Genomic DNA, 23,402 nt, shown 5'->3' on the forward strand with positions numbered 1-23,402 from the left:
CCCGGTGGCATCATAATTTGTAAAACCAAATGACTGAATGAGGCACAAGAAACTTGATAATTATTGTCCAAGGAGTAATTAGCTACATATGCAACATGGAGGTCATAAACTGCCATCAGTTCCAATAGGTAGCATCTTCAAAAATGGATGCTGATGAAGAGTTAATTGGACCATCCATCACATTTATTGGACAGCTTATGATAATTAGTGGCTGCCACAAAATATCATAGAAAACAAGGAACTCGAGCTCAAAGCAGGATGGTGCTAGGTAGCATGCGATTTATGGCTCTTCAGAGGAAATGACTGCTCATGTGAAACTTATATTTGAGTAGGCAACGTGGATGTGTTTTCGTTTTAGCTGCTGTTGGTTTGTTTTGTTTTCATGTTAAGTGAAGTATGTGTTTAGGCTTTCTATTAGAATCAGAGTTGCTGATTCTCTAGTAACAATCTGTAAAAGCTGGCATAGATATTTTAACAGATTTATAATACCAGATTCTATGGAGTTAATAATTTTAAGTGGACTTGTTAGTCGTTTCTATATTGAGAAAATTTTCAGATAAGGCAATATTGTGGCCTTTTGTGTCTAGAGTCAACTGCTTCTCAGGTATACTAAGTATTAAAATTAATATAGCAATCATTTTTCCACAGCATTTATCAATGTCCTTTTCTTAAAAAATGTGTTCTGGCTATGAAGTGCCGAATACAGTCAGGTATATGCCTTAAGGAACACAAAGCATAATAAGAAAAATTGACCTATATATAAGCAGGGAAATAAACTAAAGAACAGAATGAAGGCCCAAAGAAGGGTGTTGTGGACTGAATATTTGTGCCTCCCTGAAATTCATATATTGAAATACCAACTCCTAATGTGATAGAAATTTTAAGTAAGTCCTTTGGGTGACAATTATGATTATATGAGGTATGGAGCCCTCATGATGGGAGGTGACACAGTAGTCTTCTCTGGTCTCTGCCAGCAAGACATGAGGAGAAAACCATCTGCAAACCGGGAATCTGGTCCTCACCAGACATCGAATCTTCCCGGACTCCAGAACTGTGAGAAATACGTTTCTGTTGTTAAAGTCACCAGTGTGTGGTATTCCCTGTCCACAGCCACCCAAACTCAGACAAAGGGCATGTATCATCTCGCTTTAGGAAGACAGACTGAAGAATCCCCTTCTGGTTCAGCTGGCCTCCTAGGACGTGCCCCTGAGCTCTCTCTCTTCACTGCTCCTCACTGACCCTAAATATGGAACATGGCTCCTGGCTATTGGTGCTGAACATATTTTATTTTTATACATTTTTATGAGCATTTATTAGATAATCAAGTTTAGACTGCTTTAAAAAAATGAGGGAAAAATAAATTTCCCATAATTTCAAGCCGACAGTTTTCTATTGTTAATATTTTAGTGGCTGTCACTGCAAACAGTATATATTTGTGTATACGATGCATCTATATTTATTTAAGTGCATCTACTTATTTGTTTCTGTATCAACTTGTGACCATAGATGAGTCCCGGGCAGACAGATGGAAGGCCACATGGATAAACAGATAGGTAAATACATAGAGGATTAACTCCTTTCTCCTTTCAGCTATTTCTTTTTCATTAGAAATGGAATTCATATGCTTCATATCAGATGCAAATACCATGGGGGAAAAAAAGGCATCCATGTTAAATCCTCCCCACCAAGGACAAGCCTCATTAAACCATTTGGAATCATGTTAAAAAGCACTTAATTTAATTGACAATAGTTTATTGCTAAATTCCTTGAGAAAAATATTGTATAACAAAATTATAACTCCTGATTTAGTAACAATTCACAAAGAAAACTAAGAAGCTGGCTTGCATTTTCATATTAGGTATTACAACGTGCCCTTAGACCCTACCCCCAGGATGATTAGAGAAATTCCCAAAGGATTTAAGAACCCAGAGGCATAGATCGACTAACGATGTTCTCAACTGAATTCTGAGCACGAGAAAGTGATCACTGCAAGCACTGTGATCCGCTGTATTGTGGGGAAAAGAGGGCAAGACATTTTTCTGGGGAACAGTGATTGTTGGGGAGACCAGTGAGGTTCCAAGGTGAACTGTAAAATAACTAAAGAGACCTGTGCTTTGCTGGTAGCGTGTAGACTCCAGCTCTTAAAAGAGCTAAGAAATGTCCGGAGGATTAATGATCTCTTTCTGCGTCATATTCACAAATAAACTCTGCAGGTGTTGCTGGACTAAAGTCATTTCATCATCCCACTGCTGATATTTTACACACTTAGGCCTCGGCCCGTTTCCTGGAGGCCACAGCAAAGGTGAAGCCACCGAATCGCTGACACTGATGGATACTGAAACCGAGACAGGCTTCTTGACTATTTGATTGATGTCCAGTAATTGCCTAAAACTTCCGGCCCAGGGGAAGCACTGGGAACAATGACAGGGTTTGGAAAGTTGGTACTGAACAACAACAACAGCAACAGCAAAAAACTGTTTGTTTAATTCCCCATTTAAATCTGTATCATGCAGATCTCACATTTGGAATAAATTCTCTCTCTATTATTTATATATGGCTATTTCTGGGATAATGAATAAAATCTACAGAGCATCGGTTTCTTTACTGGTCAAATATGAAGTACCCAGATCCCAGGGATGGTTGTCAAGACTAAAAATAAAGCCTAAATAAATCTTTGGTACTTGGTAGGTAATAGAGACATGTCCATCATTATCATCACCATCATGATCACGTCGCCTGAAACAGACCTGTAATGAACTTCCCTACTTGGACGGTGGCAAAGAGGCCCCCTTTCTTAGCCGTTTATAAATAGCACAAAACTGGAAAAAACATTTGGGTATTATTTCACTCCCAAAACTCAAACAGAGGCAAGAATATTTTTGTCATTTTTTTAAAAGTTTCAGTTCATGACAGACTTTCTGGGGTGAGTCATAAGAATTTATAAAACAGCTATAAATACAGCCCTTTGGTAAGATCAGAGGTAAGAATGTCATAATATTATAAGATCTCACAATGGGCGGAACTTGACGGGGGAAAATGACTCAGTTTAAAATTCAGCTTAAAATCGACCTCAACTATTTCAAGAAGCCCTTGCTGCCCACATAGACATTTCACACTGTTTATTGCCTTTGTAATGCAGGGTCCTAAGAATCACTGAACAGCCCCAAATTCCGACTTCACAGAATTAAACACCGAATGTGTACCGAGCACAGAGCTAGGGGCCCTTTCGTTCCTCCACCCTTCTCTTCTTTGTTTCTTACAGAACGGATACAAGAAAAACCGCTTACTTAGGTGTGATGTAGTTATGATTTTAGTCTCTCTCTTACCTAATGTTGCCTTGGTTACCTAGTCAGTAAAATGGCTGTTATAATGGGTTTTGTGGGGTTTAAATGTGGGATTACATAGAAAGCACCTTTCACAATGGCTGGCACATAACAAGTGCTCAATAAATGTGTATTTTAAATAATTAATGTTATTACTATCGCTTATGTACTGCTGAGGCCCAGCCCTTTTGCAGGTATAAGCGAGCATTCCACTCACTGCTCGCTTTTCTGTCCCTAAACAAGTTTACCTGGTTCTCAGGTCAGTGGAAACACACACAGAAAAGATGTGTTTCCACGATGAGACAAAGCTCAGAGGTGGGAGTGGCGAGGGGGTGGATACCTGCATCTCCGGCGCCATTTTATGTGTTGATTTTTTCCACCAATGTTTCTGACCAAAATTTCTGTCCCATGAACTGAGCAGTGCAAGTCCAAGCAAAAGAAAAAAAAAAAAAAAAGAAGGGCAATGCTTAATTATAAGACTCTCATATTGGCTCTTTCTTTAAGCCAATTAACAGAAACTCATTTCAAAGAAAAACAGAGTCGGTTAAAAATAACGAAGCCTGGAGTAGCAACTTAAATTTTAGAATCCAGTGTTCCATGTGAGTTTCCCAGATGTCATGCTTTTGGAAAGCTGCCTCAGAAGTAGACCCTGAAGCCACTCTGCCCTCTGAGAGTCCCAATGTCTTTTTCAATAGCAACACTTACTGTGGATGAAACACAGCCAGAAAGTCCTCGGTGGGATCTGACTTGTGGAAGTTCACTGAAACTAACTATGCGCATCTCACAGTCTTATATATCGGAGAAAATATCTACTTCACAGAGGGGTGCTTTGCAGTAAATGAGTTGCTACGTGACTCACACTAGGTAAATAAACAAATAACTCAAATAAGAAGCTAATGTTCGATCTGTAAGTTATCTCTTCCAACTCAGAGTAACTGTGGAAACAAAAATCCAGAAACGGAAAGACATGAACAAGGACTATCATCGGCATCCTTTGTAGCCTTAGGGAGCACAGAAGTTTGCAAGTGACACTAGAAAGAGATCCCAAAACTCCATGTAGTGTTTGTCAACTTTCAAAATATCTGTTACTATGAGTATCTCCATGGAACATATGGGTTTCCTTTCAAAATATCTGCTACTATGAGCATCTCCATAGAGCACAGACTCCCAGCTAAAGAGAAGAGAGGAGACACTGGGTTTCCTAGCTCCGCTCTCCCACCCCTAAGGAGCCTTCCTCACCTGACCTGAACAAGGTCAGGTGAAGACCTTCTGCTCATCTTCCCTTTCTCAAGGATATCCTTTCTATTATTCTAGGTCAGTGGTAGTCAACCTGGTCCCTACTGCCCACTAGTGGGCATTCCAGCTTTCATGGTGGGTGGTAGCAGAGCAACCAAAGTATAAATAAGAAGATAGATTTAACTATAGTAAGTTGTTTTATAAAGATTTATTCTGCCAAACTTAGCGAAAATCCGACATAAAGTACTTGGTAAGTATCATAATTATTATTATATGCTTTAACTTGTTGTAACTCTGCTTTATAAATTTTATAAAGTAAAGTTACTTCCCTACTTTATAAATCACCATTACTGTGGAACCAGTGGGCGGTTAGAATATTTTACTACTAACAGAGATACAAAAGTGGGCGGTAGGTATAAAAAGGTTGACTACCCTGTTCTGGTATGAAGCACTTGCTGGACTTTTGCACTTTTAAGACAAGGAGAGAATGTTTAGTTCAGGTATCATAATATCATACTGGTTGGCATTTTGTTCTGTTTATTCAATAGCTTATTAGTAGAAGAATGTACCACCGTTTACTGAGCGTGAATTGTTAATATCTGTGAAACACGGTGCTAAAGAAATGTGAGGAAAAGGATTACACGAGACAGAAAAGGAGTACAAAAAGAAAAAAAAATAGTTATTTTGATGCCTAATACATCTACTAAAAAGCTCAATACCTTCTAATTTATATCTTACATGTCATGGGGTCTATCTTCGGTATTGAAGTTTCCATTCTAATTTCTTTAAAATATTCATGTATTGAATTTGCTGCTCCTTTGCCGAATTACTTAATCTGCACGAGAGAAAAGATCCCCTTTTCAGAAAAGCTGAATACACTTTTAAGAGTGTTCTTCCTGTCACAGTAAGAAGAAACTTCTTATTAACACAGTGGGAAGTGGTGTGTGAAAAAATGGGCTCCTTGGGTCACGTTAACATCAATGCTAATGATGGACGTTTTGGAAATAGACATTCTTGGTCTAGTACAATGGATATACTTCAGAAACTGCATAGTCCTTGGTAACCAATGTTCGCAGAAGCCCTATTGAAGCTTTCTCATTTTATTTCAAAAAATATCAAGGTTTGCTTCAATGCTACTGTTCCTCTAACCTAGAAGTAGAATGTCTTAGAAGTAAATGCTAAGAACTTTATCATTTTACCTCATGAAGTTAAGGCTACAGATGCAAGAAAATTCCTACCTCCATGCTTAGCCCTGCAAGTGGAGACTCCAATGAAGCCTACAGCACTCTGACCACAAACGCAAACTAATGTCACCAGCTTATTTATTGAGAGTAACTTGCAAAGATAAAAGTAATTTTAAGAATGCACCACTGGAGGCCCTGGCCAGTTTGATCAGCGGTAGAGTGTCAGCCCAGCGTGTGAAAGTCCTGGGTTCGATTCCCAGCCAGGGCACACAGGAGAAGTGCCCATCTGCTTTCCACCCTTCCCCTTTTCCTTTCTCTCTGTCTCTCTCTCCCCCTCCCACAGCTGAGGCTCCATTGGAGCGAAGTTGGCCCGAGCACTGAGGATGGCTCCATGGTCTCAATCTCAAGCACTAGAATGGCTCCGGTTGCATTGGTGCAATGGCCTAGATGGGCAGAGCATTGCCCCCTAGTGGGCATGCTGAGTGGATCCCCTAGTCAGATGCATGCAGGATTCTGTCTGTCTGCCTTCCTACTTCTCACTTCAGAAAACTAAAACTAAACTAAAATAAAATAAAATAAAGAATGTACCACTGGTGCATTGGCTGTGAAAGACACAAAAAATGCATAACTGGATCTTACTGTATTAGGAAATAGTACCCTATTCGGTGTTGCCACTGGTACCATGGATAGTAACTTTTCCTGAGTAAATAGGTTTTTTCAATGAACATAACCCAAATATTTACATTTCATATCAACAATTGGCACAATATCTCACCTCCTCTGTGTGTAGGACTTACATTTTGTTTACAACATCCAAATATGTAAGTACATGTATTTCTTCATTCAAATCACCTCTTATCTCCCCTTCCCAATCTCAGCCCCAACACTACATCCATACAGGGAACCTCTGTTCCTGCTCACTTACTGTTTCTTGCTCCAAATAAAGGACATCCATCTACGACAATAGAAAGACTATTTTAAGTGTTTTGGGGACCAAGAATCCAATGACAAGGAGGCTCCTGTTTTCTCTGCCACACTCTTCAGTGCAACATGGGCAAACTCTGCAAGGCAAGGACTGGGGCACACACAGGAAGCTGCAGCGGTTCTCTTTGTAATCAGATAAAGAAATAAGAGTGTTGTTCTTTTTAACTGAATTTATTAGGGTGACATTGGTTAATAAAATTATATAGGTTTCAGGTGTACAGTTAATTCTATAACACATCATCTGTACATTGTATTCTGTGTTCGCCACCCCAAGTCAAGTCTCCTTCCATCACCATCTATCCCCCTCTACCGCCTCTACCTCCCCCACCCCCTCCCCTCTGGTCATCACCACGCTGCTGTCTGTGTCTGTGAGGCTTTTTTCTTTGCTTAATCCCTTTATCTTTTTCACTCAAACCCCAACCCCTTTTTCCTCTGACAGCTGTCAGTCTGTTCTCTTTATCTATGAGACGGTTTCTATTTGGTTTGTTAGTTTATTTTGCTTATTTGATTCCACATAGAATTGAAATCATATGTGTTTTTTTTAAAAGTTATCCTTAACTACATCCTTTCCACTGTAATATTTGTGAAACACCTGATAATTTTCCCATGATGAGCTTGATCCTTACTGTTCATCCTAGGGTCACAGGACTCCCAACCCATTCCCATAAAGTTTCATAATCCCGTGACGACCGAAGGATCTCAGCAGAAATCTAGGACGAAGAGAATCCTGTAACTCCCTAAATATCTTTGTGGAGCTATCCATCATGCCAATGATGACTTTTATTTACATGAAAGAATGTTTAAAAATGGAAAATGCTGCACAGACAGCAGACTATATATGGTGTGAGATAGAGAACACACCTCATTATAGTACAGTCTGGACCACAGCACCACATCCAGAACTAAGATTTAGTAATACAGTTGATGTATTTATTGTAACCTCCTAATTTTCAGTCTCTCTGCTAAGCCTTGTATAGTGATACTCATTTAATTTTCCCTATAAATTGCCTGAGTAGCCCATATAAACTGTCCTGACTCTTAATGCCTGTAGTTATGAAATGAGGGAAATATGAATTTTCCCAATCATAAAATTAGTGAGAGAAGTATGCTATCCTGACCATAGTATCTGACACGTAATAAACTCTTACTAAATGTGGGGTAGCTATAAGGTTAGTGGTATTTGATTATAGAAACTTTCCCATTTTGGTCTAAATAATCTACTACACAGAAAATATAGTGTTTATGGAAAACACACACACCCAAGAAATAATAAAAGAGTATTACCTAACTGCATTAAAGGAGGTTTTTAAAAGATATCATAAAGTTAAATATACTTTGACATTTTAGTTGGACATTTCAGCTCATTTAATAAACACTAAAGGCTTATAGTAAGTGCTAGGAATTAATGGGTAAACAAGATGTGGTCTATTAACACTTTAGGGCTAGAAGTGCATGTATAGTGAAATAAAAAATGGTTTGTTTATTTTTTAATATACAATAGTAATGACATAAGCACCCTATTCCAGTGTACATGGAGTGTTTATTTTTTTCTAAGGAGACCATGTTATACCCAAAATACTCATCCCTAAACACAATGCCTGCCCACGTCCTCTGACCCAGTCACGTCCATGAAAGCAAGTGTAGAGCCCAACATTATACACTCAGTGTTTAACAGAAGTGATCCAAACAGGCTTCCTTCTTTATCAATAAACAGAACCTCTGACTTCACTACCCTCTGGGCTCTCCATACCTGTTCTCTCCAATTTCAGACGCTTATCTTTGGAAGAATATTTGGGTCTTTTGTTGTCCTTTGCACCATTAATGTATCTTCTGTAACTCTGACCCTTCTCAAGGACATTTATAAATCTCACTCTCATTTCCTGGGAAGTTGCGTACCCTAGTAGACATCCCTGACTTGATTTGTATCCTGAGGCCCACTGAAAAGGCCTTTCCACCAGACCTTTTCCACCCCACGCCAACTGACTCCACGCGCAGAGGATAGGGCTAGTAAACGTTTGACGGATGGCGGTGGCATCTCCCCGATGTGCAACATGCGCCCTGCTCAAAAATAGTCAATGTTATGTTTTCCTTGGCAACACTAAGTCAAATCCTATTGTCCTTTATCAAAAGCAAGGTTGTATAAGACAGTGGTCCCCAACCTCTTTTGGGCCACGGACCGGTTTAATGTCAGAAAATATTTTCACAGATCGGCCTTTAGGGTGGGACGGATAAATGTATCACGTGATCGAGACAAGCATCAAGAGTGAGTCTTAGACGGATGTAACAGAGGGAAGCTGGTCATTTTTAAAAAATAAAACATCGTTCAGACTTAAACATAAATAAAATGGAAATAATGTAAATTATTTATTCTTTCTCTGCGGACCGGTACCGGTCCACGGCCGGGGAGTTGGGGACCACTGGTATAATAATACATTGTGTCAAATCAGAATGCAGAAATCAAAGGGGGAGAAGGGGGTGCCTAAATGATGCCCATAAATATTTGAACATCAGATAAGGGAGCCAATCTCCCTTTGCTGGGATGCAAAACGGGATTTATTTTGCTTTATGGGTAAAATAATGTCAGATAACGCCGCTCAGCCCACACACGCATCTTTGTCTCTCGCAAAGAGTAAACACTATTAAGTTTTGTTTTAGGGAGTGGACAGAGATGTCACCAATCCATCAAACAAAACACCAGAAACTTTTAAACACCAGATCAGTACTTTCTAATGTATTTTCTCTCTAAAGGTTTCACGCTATTTGCGACCCTAAATCACTTAGTTTAAAATATTTTAGTAATTCTTGCAGTCTGATAGTTTTTGATCATGACTAGCGAGGTTTACCATGCCACACAAATATGTCACTAAGTCAATTAGCCACTTTATTGTTTGCATCTCCAAATGTAGGACACTCATGCGTTTGCCTAAGGGAAGACAGCGTGATGTGCGTGGTGGGAGCACGTGGAGCTGGGAGCGAGATGGCTAGCGGTGCGAATTCAGTCAAGGACTTCACTGGCGAAGAGGTTCCACGGGCTTCTCCATGACTGACATGAGATATGCCGTGCAGACAGATCTCCCTTCCAGGGAGGATGTCAGAGCTGCAGGGAGCATCAGCAGACAGCCTCCAGCTACCTGCTCCTTAGAATCAGCCTCATTGACAGAGAGCCTCCTCTCGGAGGAGATCTGAGAATGAAGCAAACAGACAGACAGGTAAAGGCCCCATCCTTCCTGCGTGATGCGGGACTCCTCTGATCATCGACAGTCACTCCACTGAGAGCCACTGGGTTGGGTCAAGGTTTTGCTGCGCTACAGTTGGACATCTCAAAAATATACCTTCAGGGATCATTTCTATAGTTCGTTACAGTTGGACATCTCCCCCATCCATCCCTGTCCATTCCCTAACCGTTCCCTAACCAATATCTTGTACTTCAAACCCCATCTACCTCCAGGGAAAACAACCTGTAACAACGCACTTGTTTGGTTAGAATGAGAATGCTGTGTAATTCATGAAATTAATGTAACAAAGTATAAACGAGATACATGTGAACTAAGACATTAAATAAGCATCAAGGAAAAGCCACGAAAAACATCCAGTATCATTCATTAAATATACTGCTCACAAAAATTAGGGGATATTTCAAAAATGAATATGAAGCGATAAAATATTCCCTAATTTTTGTGAGCAGTGTGTCATCTCCCCTATAAGAGAGCACATGTGAGTTTGTTGGGTAAACAGCAAGTCTATTCCAAGTGAAATTCTACTTTATGCCACCTCATGCTTTCGGACAGGGAAAGGCTGCTAGAATCAGAGAATTTGCCAACACGCTGACATGCAGAGACCAGAGTTTGACTAAGGCAGTCATCAGGCTCCAATCTTTAAAAAAAAAAAAAAAAAAAAAAAAAAAAAAAAAAAAATATATATATATATATATATATATATATATATATATATATATTGATTTTGAGAGAGACAGAATGATAGGAGAAAGAGAAACATCACTTTGTGGTTCCACTTATGTATACATTCGTTGGTTGATCCATATATGACCTGACTGGGGATCAAACCCTCAACCTTGGCATATCAGGACGACACGCTATGCAACTGATCTACCTAGCCAGCACATTAGCTTTAATTCCAAGAATTCTATATTGTCATCATGTCTGAGGTCTAGACAAATAGGGTTTTATGATAAATCCATGCCAGAAACTAATTCCCCACGGTAAGCAGGTAAGCATCACCATCTTTATCAGGATGTCCTTTTACAGCCTGTATGGCAGTTATGGGGATTTCCCTCCAAAGCCACAGTAAATGAAGCCAAGTTTTTCTGGCAAACTCAACATGAGTGCACACTGCCATGGGCCCTATGAGGACTGCGGTCCCAGGGGCTCTAAGCTGAGTGTGGGTAAAGTCAATCCCATCGATACAGTAGAATTCTAATACAAACAATTGCTTTGACTGCTATCGGTTTAAAATATTTTGAAAATCTCATACTCAGTGAGATTCTGAGACAGAATTAGATCCCAGAATTATGTGAGGGCCAGCCATTCAAATTTCTAACAAAAATCCAAACCCCTATGAGCCCACTGTAGAAGCTGGCCAACTTCTCTGCATCAGGTAAGCAATTTAGGCTTAGCAGACCATCCTGTCTCTGTCATAACTCCGCAACTCTGCAATTACAGGGCATAAAAGCGTTAGGGTTGCTGTGTTCCAATAAAACTTTATTTAAAATGTGGTTGGCCAGGTTTGACCCTTGGTCTAGTGTAATAGAGTTGGAGTTTTCTTAAATCATGGGTCTTTCCTTCAGTAAGTTTACAGGAAGGAGAGGTGGGTGCTCCTATAGTTATAAAAAGTGCATTATCTATTACATGTATCAGAATAAGCACTGTGGTATCTGTGATGCTCAAAATATTAGAATCTGGAGCACAGACCAGCACAGGGGCCTGAGTGCCCCTCCCTTATGTCCTGGACTCCAGACGACCTGCAAAACGATACAAAGTCCAGTGACGGGTCGTGCTCCTTACATTCCCCCCCTTCTTAAAGAGGGCCATGCACCTCAGCAAATCAACTTACCTGGGAGGGCCTAGTGCGAAACGCCGAGTTCCAATGGACCTGGCCACAGTGCCTTTAGTCCCAGTAGAGTTCCTTAGAGTGCAGTTAGCGAGATGCTACTCTTAGAGAAAGGCAGTGCATGTCTATTTTTTCAAATTTAACAGGCACAAACGCACTTTTATATTATAAAATATGTTTTGCTAAACATTGGTTTGCAGCTTCTATATGGAAAATTTATAGGAAGATACAATTTTGAGCCGACTGCAAGTGAAGATGCTATTTAGAACCACATGTAATGAAATAAACCCCTTAGTTATGAATCAGTTATTATATTTCACTGAACTCCAACTGTTTCTTTCTCACTGGTTAATTTCATTCTAGCCTTTGTTATTATGCCTAAAGAAACCATTTTAACATTTCCCCCATGCATTCAGAGTATCAAAAATTCCATCTACAAGTTTTCAGCATTTTTGTCTCTAATTGCTCTACTGGTAGCTCTAACTGCTTTAATAAATAACATTATTTGAGTTCTGCTAGTCCCAGAATTTGAAGGTCCCTGCATCACATATTATTTATTTTTCCTCTGAGGTTAAAAAAAGAGATTTTTTTCCTACCCAATTAATACTATACCACTCACAAAAATTAGGGGATATTTCTTAAAATGAATATGAAGCTATAAAATATCCCTTAATTTTTGTGAGCAGTATTGTTTCTCTACGATGTGAGAGATTCCCACTCTAAGATCATGAGATAGTTCTACTTGCTTCTATACAAATTCATTAGGAAACCAGGAAGTCTCTTCCTAACATGACCCTGAAGCGCTATAATCAAGTTTTATTTATCATTTTCAGATGGCGTGAATTAAAGGCCAGTGTAATGAATGGGAAGGGCTGGGGTTTCCCACGGCTATTCAGCCAGCCCCTTACTAGACTATTAGGCTCATGAGGGCAGAGGCTCTGTCTTTAGAGAAAGCCCCCTGGGAGAGTGTGGGTTTGGCTGATACTGCTTACACAACTAAATAAGTTAAAATTGGTATAGTTGCTATAGGAAAAAAAGTATGGAAGTTCCTAAAAAAAAAAAACCCCAAAAACTTCTGATCTAGCAATCTCGTTCCTGGTTATTTACCCAAAAGAATTAAAATTTGGATCCCAAAGAGATATTCGAGCTCCTGTACTAACTGCAGCACTATTTACGACAGCCAAGATGTGGGAACAACCTGAATGTCCATCAGCGTGAGTGGCTAAAGAAAAATGTGCTCTAGAGATAAAATAATTGTATCATCCAGCCTTCAAAAGAAGAAAATTCTGTTCTATGCGACAACACAGATGAACCCGGAGGTCATTAGGTTAAGTAAAATAAGCCAGCCACAGAAAGACAACTACCATATGATTTCACTTATAGGGGGTATAGAAAATGTACAATAGAGTCACAGAAGAATAAAATGGCGGTTGCCAGGGGCGGGGGATAAAAGGGTGGGCATTTGCCAATCAATGGACAGGAAGTTTCAGATAAGACGCTTCTGTTCTGGAGCGGTGCTGAGCAACAAACAGTGTCTGCAGTTAACAATACTGCATCGTGCACTTAACATGACATCTACCCTCTTCACTGATCTGTAAGTGTTCTCGTCACAATTAAAAAAATAAAGAACAATCAAGTCCTTACCAAAAATGGGAGTTATTGTGAAACTGAGGAGAGAGGCAATCAATACAACAGTGCACCTTCCAAATTAATGCCAGGTTCTCTCCAGTATAAACTGCTTCCCTTTGGCATCAGTGGGTATCAGGACTTTGAGGAGTGTTTGCAGGGAAAAGAGCTCATTATCTGCAAGCCTGGTAATGGAGGTGAATTAGAAAAACGCCGGAATGTAACGAGGGCAGGGGAAGCAAAGCGACGCTCTTGTGTTGAGTGGGCACTTGAATTGAAGAGAGGGATCAGGACAACAGAGCACAGCGGCCACCGTGATCGTTGTGTCAGCCTGCTCCGCCTGCAGGACGGCCACCCTCCCCACTGTTCATGTACGCGGCGCGCTCAGTCTTACTCAAGGTGACTGAGCCGAAAGAGATAGGGAGCGACTATCTAAAAGCAGTCACATGCCATCTCAGCACCACGGTGACAGCAAGTACACACTTGAAATAAACGTCCTGAGAGGAAAGAAGGAGCCTCATATCCGGCTTTATGAAAGCATTGACTGATACTCAATACCTACTCTGTGCTAGGAGTTTTTACCTTCAATGGAAACAGTCTGCTGCTTGTAACACTGTTTCAGACTGTTTGTCACAAAGTGCGGGCTTAGGAAACAGTAACTTCATCACCCTGGGCCTGACCCAAGAAGCCGGACCCAGAGAGGCGTGCACAGACACAGCGGTCCATGGGAAGAGGAGATCTGGGTTTAAACCCTGGCCTTGCACCCCTGCTGGCTCCCCCTGCCCAGGAAACTCATCCTTTCAGACCCTCGGCTTCCTCCTTCATTAAACTGGAATCATGTCATAATATCCGCTGTGAGAGTTCAATGAAAGAACATCTAATAGAAACTTCTGTCTGGCGCATTAAAGAACAATAACATCGTTTCTCCTTTTCCTTTCCTATTTACAGTGTGGTTCGCAGTCAGTAATAACAAACCCACACAAAGAGGCTGGCCCAATGAGCTCAGAACACTCTGATTCAGTCCACAGACCTGGTATATTTTCCTTCCCTCTAGGAATGCATCCTAGGTTGAAGGAGGCCCGTGAGCGAATGAATAATTTATTATTTCAATTAAAACTGGCCCTGCTAAGCCATCCCAACATGCGGAGAGACAGTCGGAGTCACAGGGATCACAGGGAAAGAAAGGGAGTGTGGCGTGGGGACTGAGGACAGGCATGTGTCGTTGGAAAAAACAGGTATGCATCACAGGGATGCATTTGCGCTTCGTTATTTGTGTGAAACTGGACGAGTTCATCATTTTATCCTCAGTTTCTTCACCGGTTAAATGAGGATAATAAATATAATATTATCTCATGCAGGTGTTAGGGAATAAAATGAGTATAATAAGCACCTCCTGGCCACATATTAATAAGTACTCACTAGTGACAATATTCACAGCAGTAGCAGGGGCAAATTAGGTTAAATGAGATTAAACTTTTTAGCCTGTAACTATTAAAGACAAAATAAAAAAAAAAGCAGTTAATTCTGCACCCATTCAGCAACCTTTAGTAGAAGAATCTTGATCCTTGCCAGTTGTCTCAGTGGTAAAGTGTTGGCCTGGAGTGTGGAAGTCCTGGGTTTGATTTCCAGTCAGGGAACACAGAAAAGGCGCCCATCTGCTTCTCTAGCCCTTCCCCCTCCTCCTTTCTCTCTCTTTCTTCCCTTCCTATAGCCATTACTCAGTTGGAGCAAAGTTGGCCTCAGGCACTGAGGATAGCTCCATGGCCTCACCTCAGGCACTAAAATAGCTCGGTTGCTGAGCAATGGATCAATGGCCCCAGATGGGCAGAGAATCACACCCTAGAGTGCTTGCTGGGTAGATCCCGGTCAGGACACATGCAGGAGTCTATCTCTCTGCCTCCTTGCTTCTTACTTAATAAAAAAAAATCTTTACTAAAATAAGTATAGGTTTCCAATTTGCATTGACTATAAGACTTTGATAGTGTCTTCAGTAACTGGTAATGCTAATTGCTACCTTATATTTTGTTATCTATGTAACCCTGTGAGGAAGACAATATTATCCCAATATATAGCTGAGGAAACTGAGTCTCATAGAATTTCAGAGACCAAGCTGCCTGACAGAAAAGTACCAGTGATAGGATTTGAACCTTAGTCTGTGTAAGTTCAAAAGATGTCATCTTTCTTTCTTTCTTTCTTTCTTTCTTTCTTTCTTTCTTTCTTTCTTTCTTTCTTTCTTTCTTCCTTTTCTTTGTTAAATTTTTACTTATTGATTTTAGTGAGAGAAGAGAGGCCAGGAGCATCAATCTGTTCCTGTGTGTGCCCTGACAGGGGATCAAACTGGCAACTTCTGCGCTTCAGGACGATGCTCTAACCAACAGAGCCCTCCAGCCAGGGTTCAAAATATGTCATCTTTCAAATAATTCACACAACTTTAGTCTATATTACTATGAGACATAGTATGGAAGAAAGCAGCAAATGATTACTTAATGTTCCTAGAAGGGAGATGGGAAAACCATGAGTTTTGACTCTCTTTTCCCCTGTCAGGGCGTATATAGACATAGACAAAGGTGCAGGTATAGATATAGATAGAAATATAAGTTTAAGTATAAGAGTTTTAAAATACATTCTATTTCCTGCTTGACAATGTGCCCTAAAAAAGTCGTTGGGTCTTACGATAAGTCAACCACCCAATAAATGACTGCATATGTTTACATGGCAGATGGCAAAGTAAATGATTCTTTCTTGCCGGATGGCCAGGTGAACATCCCCCAGAAGACGGAGGCGTTCTGGTAGCCATCCAAAATACAAGTCTCCTAAAGGGACAGTAAGGCTTTGCTCTTTGTTAGCCAGCGGTTCCCTGAATATCCGTGCCCTCTTGATCTGTTTAAACAGGTTAAATGGCTCTAACTCTGTCTGCTAGACGCATAAGGAATCATGCACTGCTCTGGCCAGTCAGAAAATTTAATTTCCTACTCAAATCCACCAACTGTATATGAGAGGAAAAAGCTGCTCTCTATACACCTCAGTTAGGGTAGGGGCCACCACAAAAATGCAGAACACATTCTGAAAAATGCAGCTGGGGTGGGGTGGGGGGTCGGGGTCTTATGTTGACCTGCCCTGGAGCCAACCCACCTCCAGCCAGAACTGTGTGGAGCCCGCCTTCCGCACAGCCCAGCAAAGTCCTGTTGTAAATCCTCTGAAACTGGATCCACCACCGCTTTGGAAAGGAACACAGATGCCCAGAAACTAGCACCTGCCTGACGTCAGTTGGAAGTATAGATCTGTCCATGTCACCAAACGGTACTTTACCTGTTCATCTCTCCCTGTAGCCCCGCCCCAAATCCCCTCTAGTTTACCCCACAACAAAATGCCTTCAAGTCAGGCAGTTGCTGCTAAGCAGCCTCACGCTTCTACCCCAGCCTTTCAGACCTGTGACGGTCATCAACATAACAACACAATAATGACAGTGATCAACCACAATGAGCATCATCCCTTGATCCCCTGTGAACTAGAATTCTGATGAACCTGGAGTTTTTTGTTTTTGTTTTTTTTTACCTGGCTCTACTGATTTGAGCTCACTGTCACTCTGGTACAAAAACTTCTTCAAACTGCACTGCTAGCTGATTAAGAATGTCTCTGGGCGGGAAGTCGGTTCCTGCTGGGACTGTGGGCTTCGTGTTTGGAGTGCGGACGTGATTGCCCTGATATTGGAACTCCTGGCTTTCCCGAAGGGCCCTTGGCTTGGCATGCCCCCGAGTCCCCCTGTGTGTGTCCTGCTAACAAGAGCAGAAATCTTATTAAATCAAGTGCCAAAACAGGCCCACGACCGGGCTCTCGGTTGGACCAATTTTGCTTATTCTCGTCACATTCTGTCACTTACACTTGGAAATGTGCAGAAAGTGGCCAGTGATCCTTTTGGCATTTTTTTTTTCCTCCAGAGAAAACAGAGTGACATGACAATGGGGCCGATTCATTCATTCAAAAAATATCATGGCCCCTCATTTATAGCAGGATATCAAGGTGAAGCCATTTCACCACTTCGCTATTTAGTCAGAATGTGGAAGCCCACGTAAACTTACTTTTCTGGATACTTCCTGCCATTGTAGTCGACGCTTGGCCCCCGGGAGAGAGAGAATTCTCTTGGCCGAAGGCAGGGCCTCCTGTACGTCTACGGCTTGTTGAGTCCCCTTCGAACCAGAATGGACGACTGACTATTCCTCAGATGCTCAGGGTAGGGTTTACCTTCTTGGAGTTTGGGTTCTTATGAAAGAAGCGGTTTTTTTTCTTTTTGTATTCTCATGGAAAACACTCTTTATTATACTGCATTTAGAAATAGCTTATGTTAAAAATATCTTTTCTGGATCTGAAAAGAATTCTTTTTCTCCCAAACTCAACTTATTTGGGGCCCGGACTGACTGTACTTCCGGGTCTCGCCCCCAGCCACATCGTGCCAGCACCCCTTGGGCCTGATGAGAATGTAATATATAACCAAGTCAATAAAACCTCCGGAACACTTACTTGTCTAGACTTTCCCTGTACAGCGGTACCTTGACACACGAGTTTAATTCGTTTCATGGTTGAGCTCCTGACTCAAGTTGCTTGTGTATCAAGTCGAATTTCCTCATTTAAATTAATGGGAATGCAATTAATCTGTTCCAGCCCCCAAAACACACACACATTTTTTTGTTTTATATTCTTTTAAATAAGAAAATATACTTTATAAATAACAAATACATACACACACAATAAGAGAGAATGTAAAGAAATAAACTGGTTTATGAAGTGTATTTACTTTCAAGGTCAGGGGAAGATACTGTTGGAGTGGGAGGAAACATTAGCATAAGAATGGCTCCTCCCAAGCAGGAATGCAATCAACTGCCCTGCTCTGAAGGCAAGCACACACTAGGCTGCCCAGCTCCATTTTTAACAATAAAAGTGAGCAAACTCAAAAAATACTACTATTTATAAACTCATTTGCCCAACACTCGTGATTCAAATATCTGCTCGTGACTTAAAGCAAAAAATACCGCAAGTGACTGCTTGTCTCTCAAATTGCTCGTGATTTAAAGGGCTTGTGTGTCAAGGTACCACTGTACAAAGTAATTAGAAAGAGCCTTCCATCCTGCGACCCACAGGGAAGAGCTGGCTATCAGCCGGCATCTAACTTATAGAGCAACTGGACAATTCTCTAAAACTGCATCCCTTCATTAACTTTTTCTGTCCCTCTTTCTTTTCAACAATCATTTCTAAGACAATGTTTGAAACCTACACTCAAACACATCATTAGCCAACACTTCACCCTTGGAGACCAGTGTACAAGTTATAGATTTGCAGTGTTCTTTTGGGGAAAAAAGCTATTTGGCTTGAGCACTGTGCTGTCATTTGGTGACTGGCAAAAGAGAAAAGTTGTGTGCAGTTCAACAGAAAAAAAATAGATTTGAGTCTCATTTCTAAAAAAAAAGGTTAAAAAACTTTAATGAAGGATCATTTCTCATCTTTAGGAAAAAAAATATGAGCAGGGGAAGTATAAACAAAACGTAGTTTGGAGATGGCAGAGAAAGATTTTATCTAGAGGTACTCTATCCAGATATGCTGACCTACCAGAAATGCCCATGAAGTGATAAGAAGATAATTTCAAAGCTAAACACCACATACAGAAATAAGATAGGGGCTTCTGAATGTGTTGAGATCGTGGTCTTATGCCTCTAAATTCTTATATATGATTCACTGTAACTGTCAAAGGAGGGAGAGGAAAAAACAGCAATACTTTCATAATGCTAGAAAAAATAAAGAAATGCAGAAACAAAGTAATATGAAAGACCCACCCTAAAATGCACTGCAAAATGTATAAATATATGCAATTCTGCATTCTCATGGAGCTCTGTGAAAGATGGAATAGCTTTATGCATCTTGATATCCCTGGCTCTGGGCACTGTCTGTAGTTCCGAGTTGACGCGTGCGCACATGTACGCATGCACCCGCGTTCGCGCGCGCGCGCACACACACACACACACACACACACACACACACACACAGTAGGTGTTGACCAAAAGTCTTTGACGTGCGAGGGCAGTCCCAAAAGCAGCCACAGGGGACGCATACATGACCGCATGACTGCGTTTTGCACTGACTTGCTTGTCACTGACGTAGCCAGTAAGAGAAATACCTTATAGGACTGGAAGTGATGTCAGGGTCACGAGCAGTCACTTGCCCAATCACAGAGTTTAGGGCGGCGTTTTCGTGAACTTCGAGGAGGTAAGTGGGTGAAGAGAAGACAGGAGGCTCATCCGCATCCTCCACAACGATTTTGACGGTAGCCGTATCCTTAAAGGGCCCCCTGCCGCTGAAGCGTGGGTCAACGTGGACATTGGCTGCCTCCACCTTCAGCGTATAGGATTTTTTGGTCTCAAAGTCCAGAGGCTGTTAAGAAATGACAAAGACGAATGTGTCTCGCTAATGACCACAGCGGCAAGAACAAATGAATGTAATGCTGATGGATGATCGCTCTGTGCGTGTAAGCCCATTTGTGATCCTTAATGGACCCCTCCCCCCTCTGTACCCCCAGGTTCAACCTGTAAATTTTACCGGCGTTTATTGATATCTGTTTATTATACAAGCTCAGCGAATCTAATTTCCTATTGTTGCGCTTTGTTTTTGCTCATTTCACTTGGAATTCGCAAAATATTCACAGTCATGAATTGTGCCATCAAAATTTCACTTCAGAGTCATAATAAAATTTTACTAGTGATGACATGACCCGCATACCAATCAGCCAGTTAATTGAGCCTCTGCTTGTAGGCGATAAGGCAGCATCAAACACAATCTCTATCGGGGAAGAATATTTTATCGTTCCGGCAACAGCGTGTGAAATGTGGAGAACTGGAAATAATCATTGTTTAGTCCAAGGAGACATTATAAAGCATAATTTAGCACTAATCTCAACAAAGAGTGTTTTCTTATTTCACCTCCAAAGCACTGCTGCTCTACTGATCGCGTGGCTGAAATGAGGTTTATTATTTTTCGGGGTATTCTTAGAAGGCCCATGTTATGCGTTCTGTGCACTGAAGCAGGTGGGCACAGAAAGAAATAGCTATGCAGATATGTGTGCACTGGTGTTTATATTTAGAAGGAGGGATGAGAGCAGTATATATAGATACCTGGGTCTCACCAACCACGAAAATCAATTTGAAATTACCTCATTGCACCATTACTGACAATATTCCTGACATATTAATAACTCATCCCTTCAAAGCCCCAGAGACTTTAGTTAATGACCTAGGTAAATATAGCTCGGCAAGAAGAACATAATCCCCTTAAATACCCCAAAGCGCATCTGTCTCAGAACCTGTACGGTCCAATTCCTGACAACTCATAACCCTTCAGATTTCAAGAAAGTACATCTGTCAAGGTTCAAAAACACAATTTGGGCTTCCACCGCAATTTCTTATGAGAAACAGAACTTTAAATCTGCAACGCAGATTTAAAAAAATAAAAAGCTGGAACACAAGTCAGCATTCGTGAACCCTTTCGGAACTCTCATTGTAAGCGTAGATCCATGTTCTTATTTCAACCTTTTGTATTGATTTTTATAGTTGAATTCAGTTCTGATGGGACTTTACTTTTTTTTTGGAAAAGTTTTCTAGTAAATAGCGCAGATATTCAGTTCCCTCTCTATTCTGAAATTATTAGGTACACATACCAGTGAGTAGCTGATTCAACATCAGCACTTTGCCAATCATGCCCTCAGTAACGCTGTTGCAACTTCCAGTCCTTCAGATGCACTGGTAAGTATAACAGATTATGCTCTGCTTAATGCATAGATTGACATAGTGACAATGCACCCCAAAACATCCTGGGGTACTTAGGATCATACCAGACAAAAAATGAGGACCCATGAATTATGGAACAGTGACTCCTTTTCACAGTATTCTCTCTAGTATCATACATATTTTTTTTGGTGTTTAGACTTGTGGGTATATGCTTCTTCTAAGTTTATGAATAATAGCGAATAAAAATACTGCTAATGGCTAATTGCTTCAGTTGATAAAAGCACCTTATGGTAACAAAGAATAGCAGTTAATAATAACAATAAAAATGACATTAGGAATCATTAGCCAAGGAAAACGTGGCTTTGGGTTATTCAATAATTGACTCGAGTATAATTATGCTGCACTCTATTTCAAGCATGAGTTTTTAAATACTTTGCAATACTTAATCCTGAATTCAACCCAAATGTAAAGGCAGTGCGGTTCAACAGAGAGTTGACATAAATGCAGCCATTTTTTTCCCTTCCAAATTGATCATAAAATGTTATTTTGTATAAAAAAGAAATCCAGAAAACTCCAGGTTCTCATTGCCAGTATCTCTTCGGTGGGAGATTTTAAAAGCATGATTACTGGAAGGCAGATCCTATGCAACATGACAAAGGATTATCGTGTAAATCCAAATTGCTGGTCAGTACAGAGGGGAAAACTATGGCCTCCCAAAAGTACAGTCCGTGATCTATCTTCTTGTTCATGAACAAGCAAAACTATTTAAGAATTAATCTGTATCACTTCATGACACAGATACAAACAATAATATTATACAAAATATTCACAATGAGAATAAAAGGCTGTTCTGCCTTGCAAAGGCCCGTGTCCATAAAATAACAAGCTGTGCTTTCAAAAACATTTTTAAGAATGTAGATGTCACGATGGAAAGGAAGTATGGAAACCGTTGCACAGATGTTTTCACGACTACAGAAAGCCATGGTGGTGGGCAAAGGTGGCCACAAATTGTATAGATCATCAGTACATTGTTTATGTCGATGTTTCTTTCTCCACTAGTAGCCCCACACCCAGGAGCAAGGCCAAGGTGAGCTTCATTTCACAGCATTCTTTGAAATTTGATGTGTGGGGAGGTAAGCTGCTCTCCCAGTGTCCAAAAAACTAGCTCGAGTTCCGGAAGCTGATGCTACTTCTGTCCTTCCAGAGTCCGCGTTCTCCGCTGTGCCCCATGGAGATGTCTCAGGAAGCAGGAGGACAGACACGGGCAGAGTCAATATAGAGAAAGATGAAAAGCCATGGAACTTGCCACCTCCCTGGGCAGGGAGACTTCCTCCCCCTGGAAATCCTCTTCAGGACCATAGACGACATGCCTCAGAAGAGTTTCCTCCGAGAACAGGAACTGGCTGCCAATCTGTACCCCCCATTGCTTGAGGGTTGCCTTTCAAGTTGTTGACTTCCTGACCATGTCCTGCAGTTTGGGGGAAGGGAACTGTGGTGTAGATGGGGAGAAAGAGTGGGGGATATGGGAGGCCAGGACCACTGTGGCACCCCTTAACCAGGGCTTTAGCTGATATGTAAAATGACGCCAAGGAGTAGGAGGTGTCAAATAAACTATAAAGAAGCAACACATCTATCGGCTCTAAGATGATGCCAGGAAGGGCACCCAACTCCCGCAAACTTCAAAATTCAAGTTACAAAGAAGTGCTGTGAGAGTGAACAACGTCCTTCTCAGCTTACCTTTCTTAGTCTTATAATGCCATCCTGGGCCTGGGCATCGGAGGTGATTTCAAAGAGCATGGTTCCATCTCCATCAATGATGTCATACGATGACTGCGCATTGTCACCAATGTCCTGATCGTTGGCCTTCACCCTGCCGATGGCGGTGCCCAGAAGCACGTCCTCAGGTACGGAGAAGTGATACAGACCTTAGGAAAGAGGAGAAACACTGAACACGGCACAGACTCCATTCACCCGTTCACTCAGTTAGCAAACATGTACGGGGGCCCGCCTTTGTTCAGGGCACTCCTGGGAATGCCACCAACACGACGTGGGAAAGGCCAGACAGTAACGATTCCTTTCACTGCGGAATGGCCAGTCTTTCCAATGAGTCAGGGGTAGAGAATTCTCAGAGACAGCAGTGATCTCTTTTCAAGACTCTTCTGAGATATGAAACTTATTCAACCATATGTTTACCGAGTATGTAGTTGGAGCAG

The 23,402-nt window shown here is 41.2% G+C and overlaps 1 protein-coding gene across 2 annotated transcripts in view; it reads right to left on the minus strand.

Moving 5' to 3' along the window:
* CDH8 (cadherin 8) overlaps positions 1-23,402 on the minus strand; it is a 354,528-nt gene that overhangs the window by 127,451 nt on the left and 203,675 nt on the right. The window contains exons 6-7 of one of the 2 annotated variants that reach the window (XM_066349106.1): positions 22,927-23,114; positions 19,587-19,840 (exon numbers count right to left, since the gene is read on the minus strand). In XM_066349106.1, coding sequence (XP_066205203.1) covers positions 19,587-19,840; positions 22,927-23,114 — 442 coding nt within the window. Of the gene's footprint in view, positions 1-6,668; positions 6,730-19,586; positions 19,841-22,926; positions 23,115-23,402 lie in introns of those variants that run through there. The other variant, XM_066349107.1, reaches the window with a different exon arrangement.

Source organism: Saccopteryx leptura, chromosome 9 (genome assembly GCF_036850995.1).
Source record: "Saccopteryx leptura isolate mSacLep1 chromosome 9, mSacLep1_pri_phased_curated, whole genome shotgun sequence".
Lineage (NCBI taxonomy): Eukaryota > Metazoa > Chordata > Mammalia > Chiroptera > Emballonuridae > Saccopteryx > Saccopteryx leptura.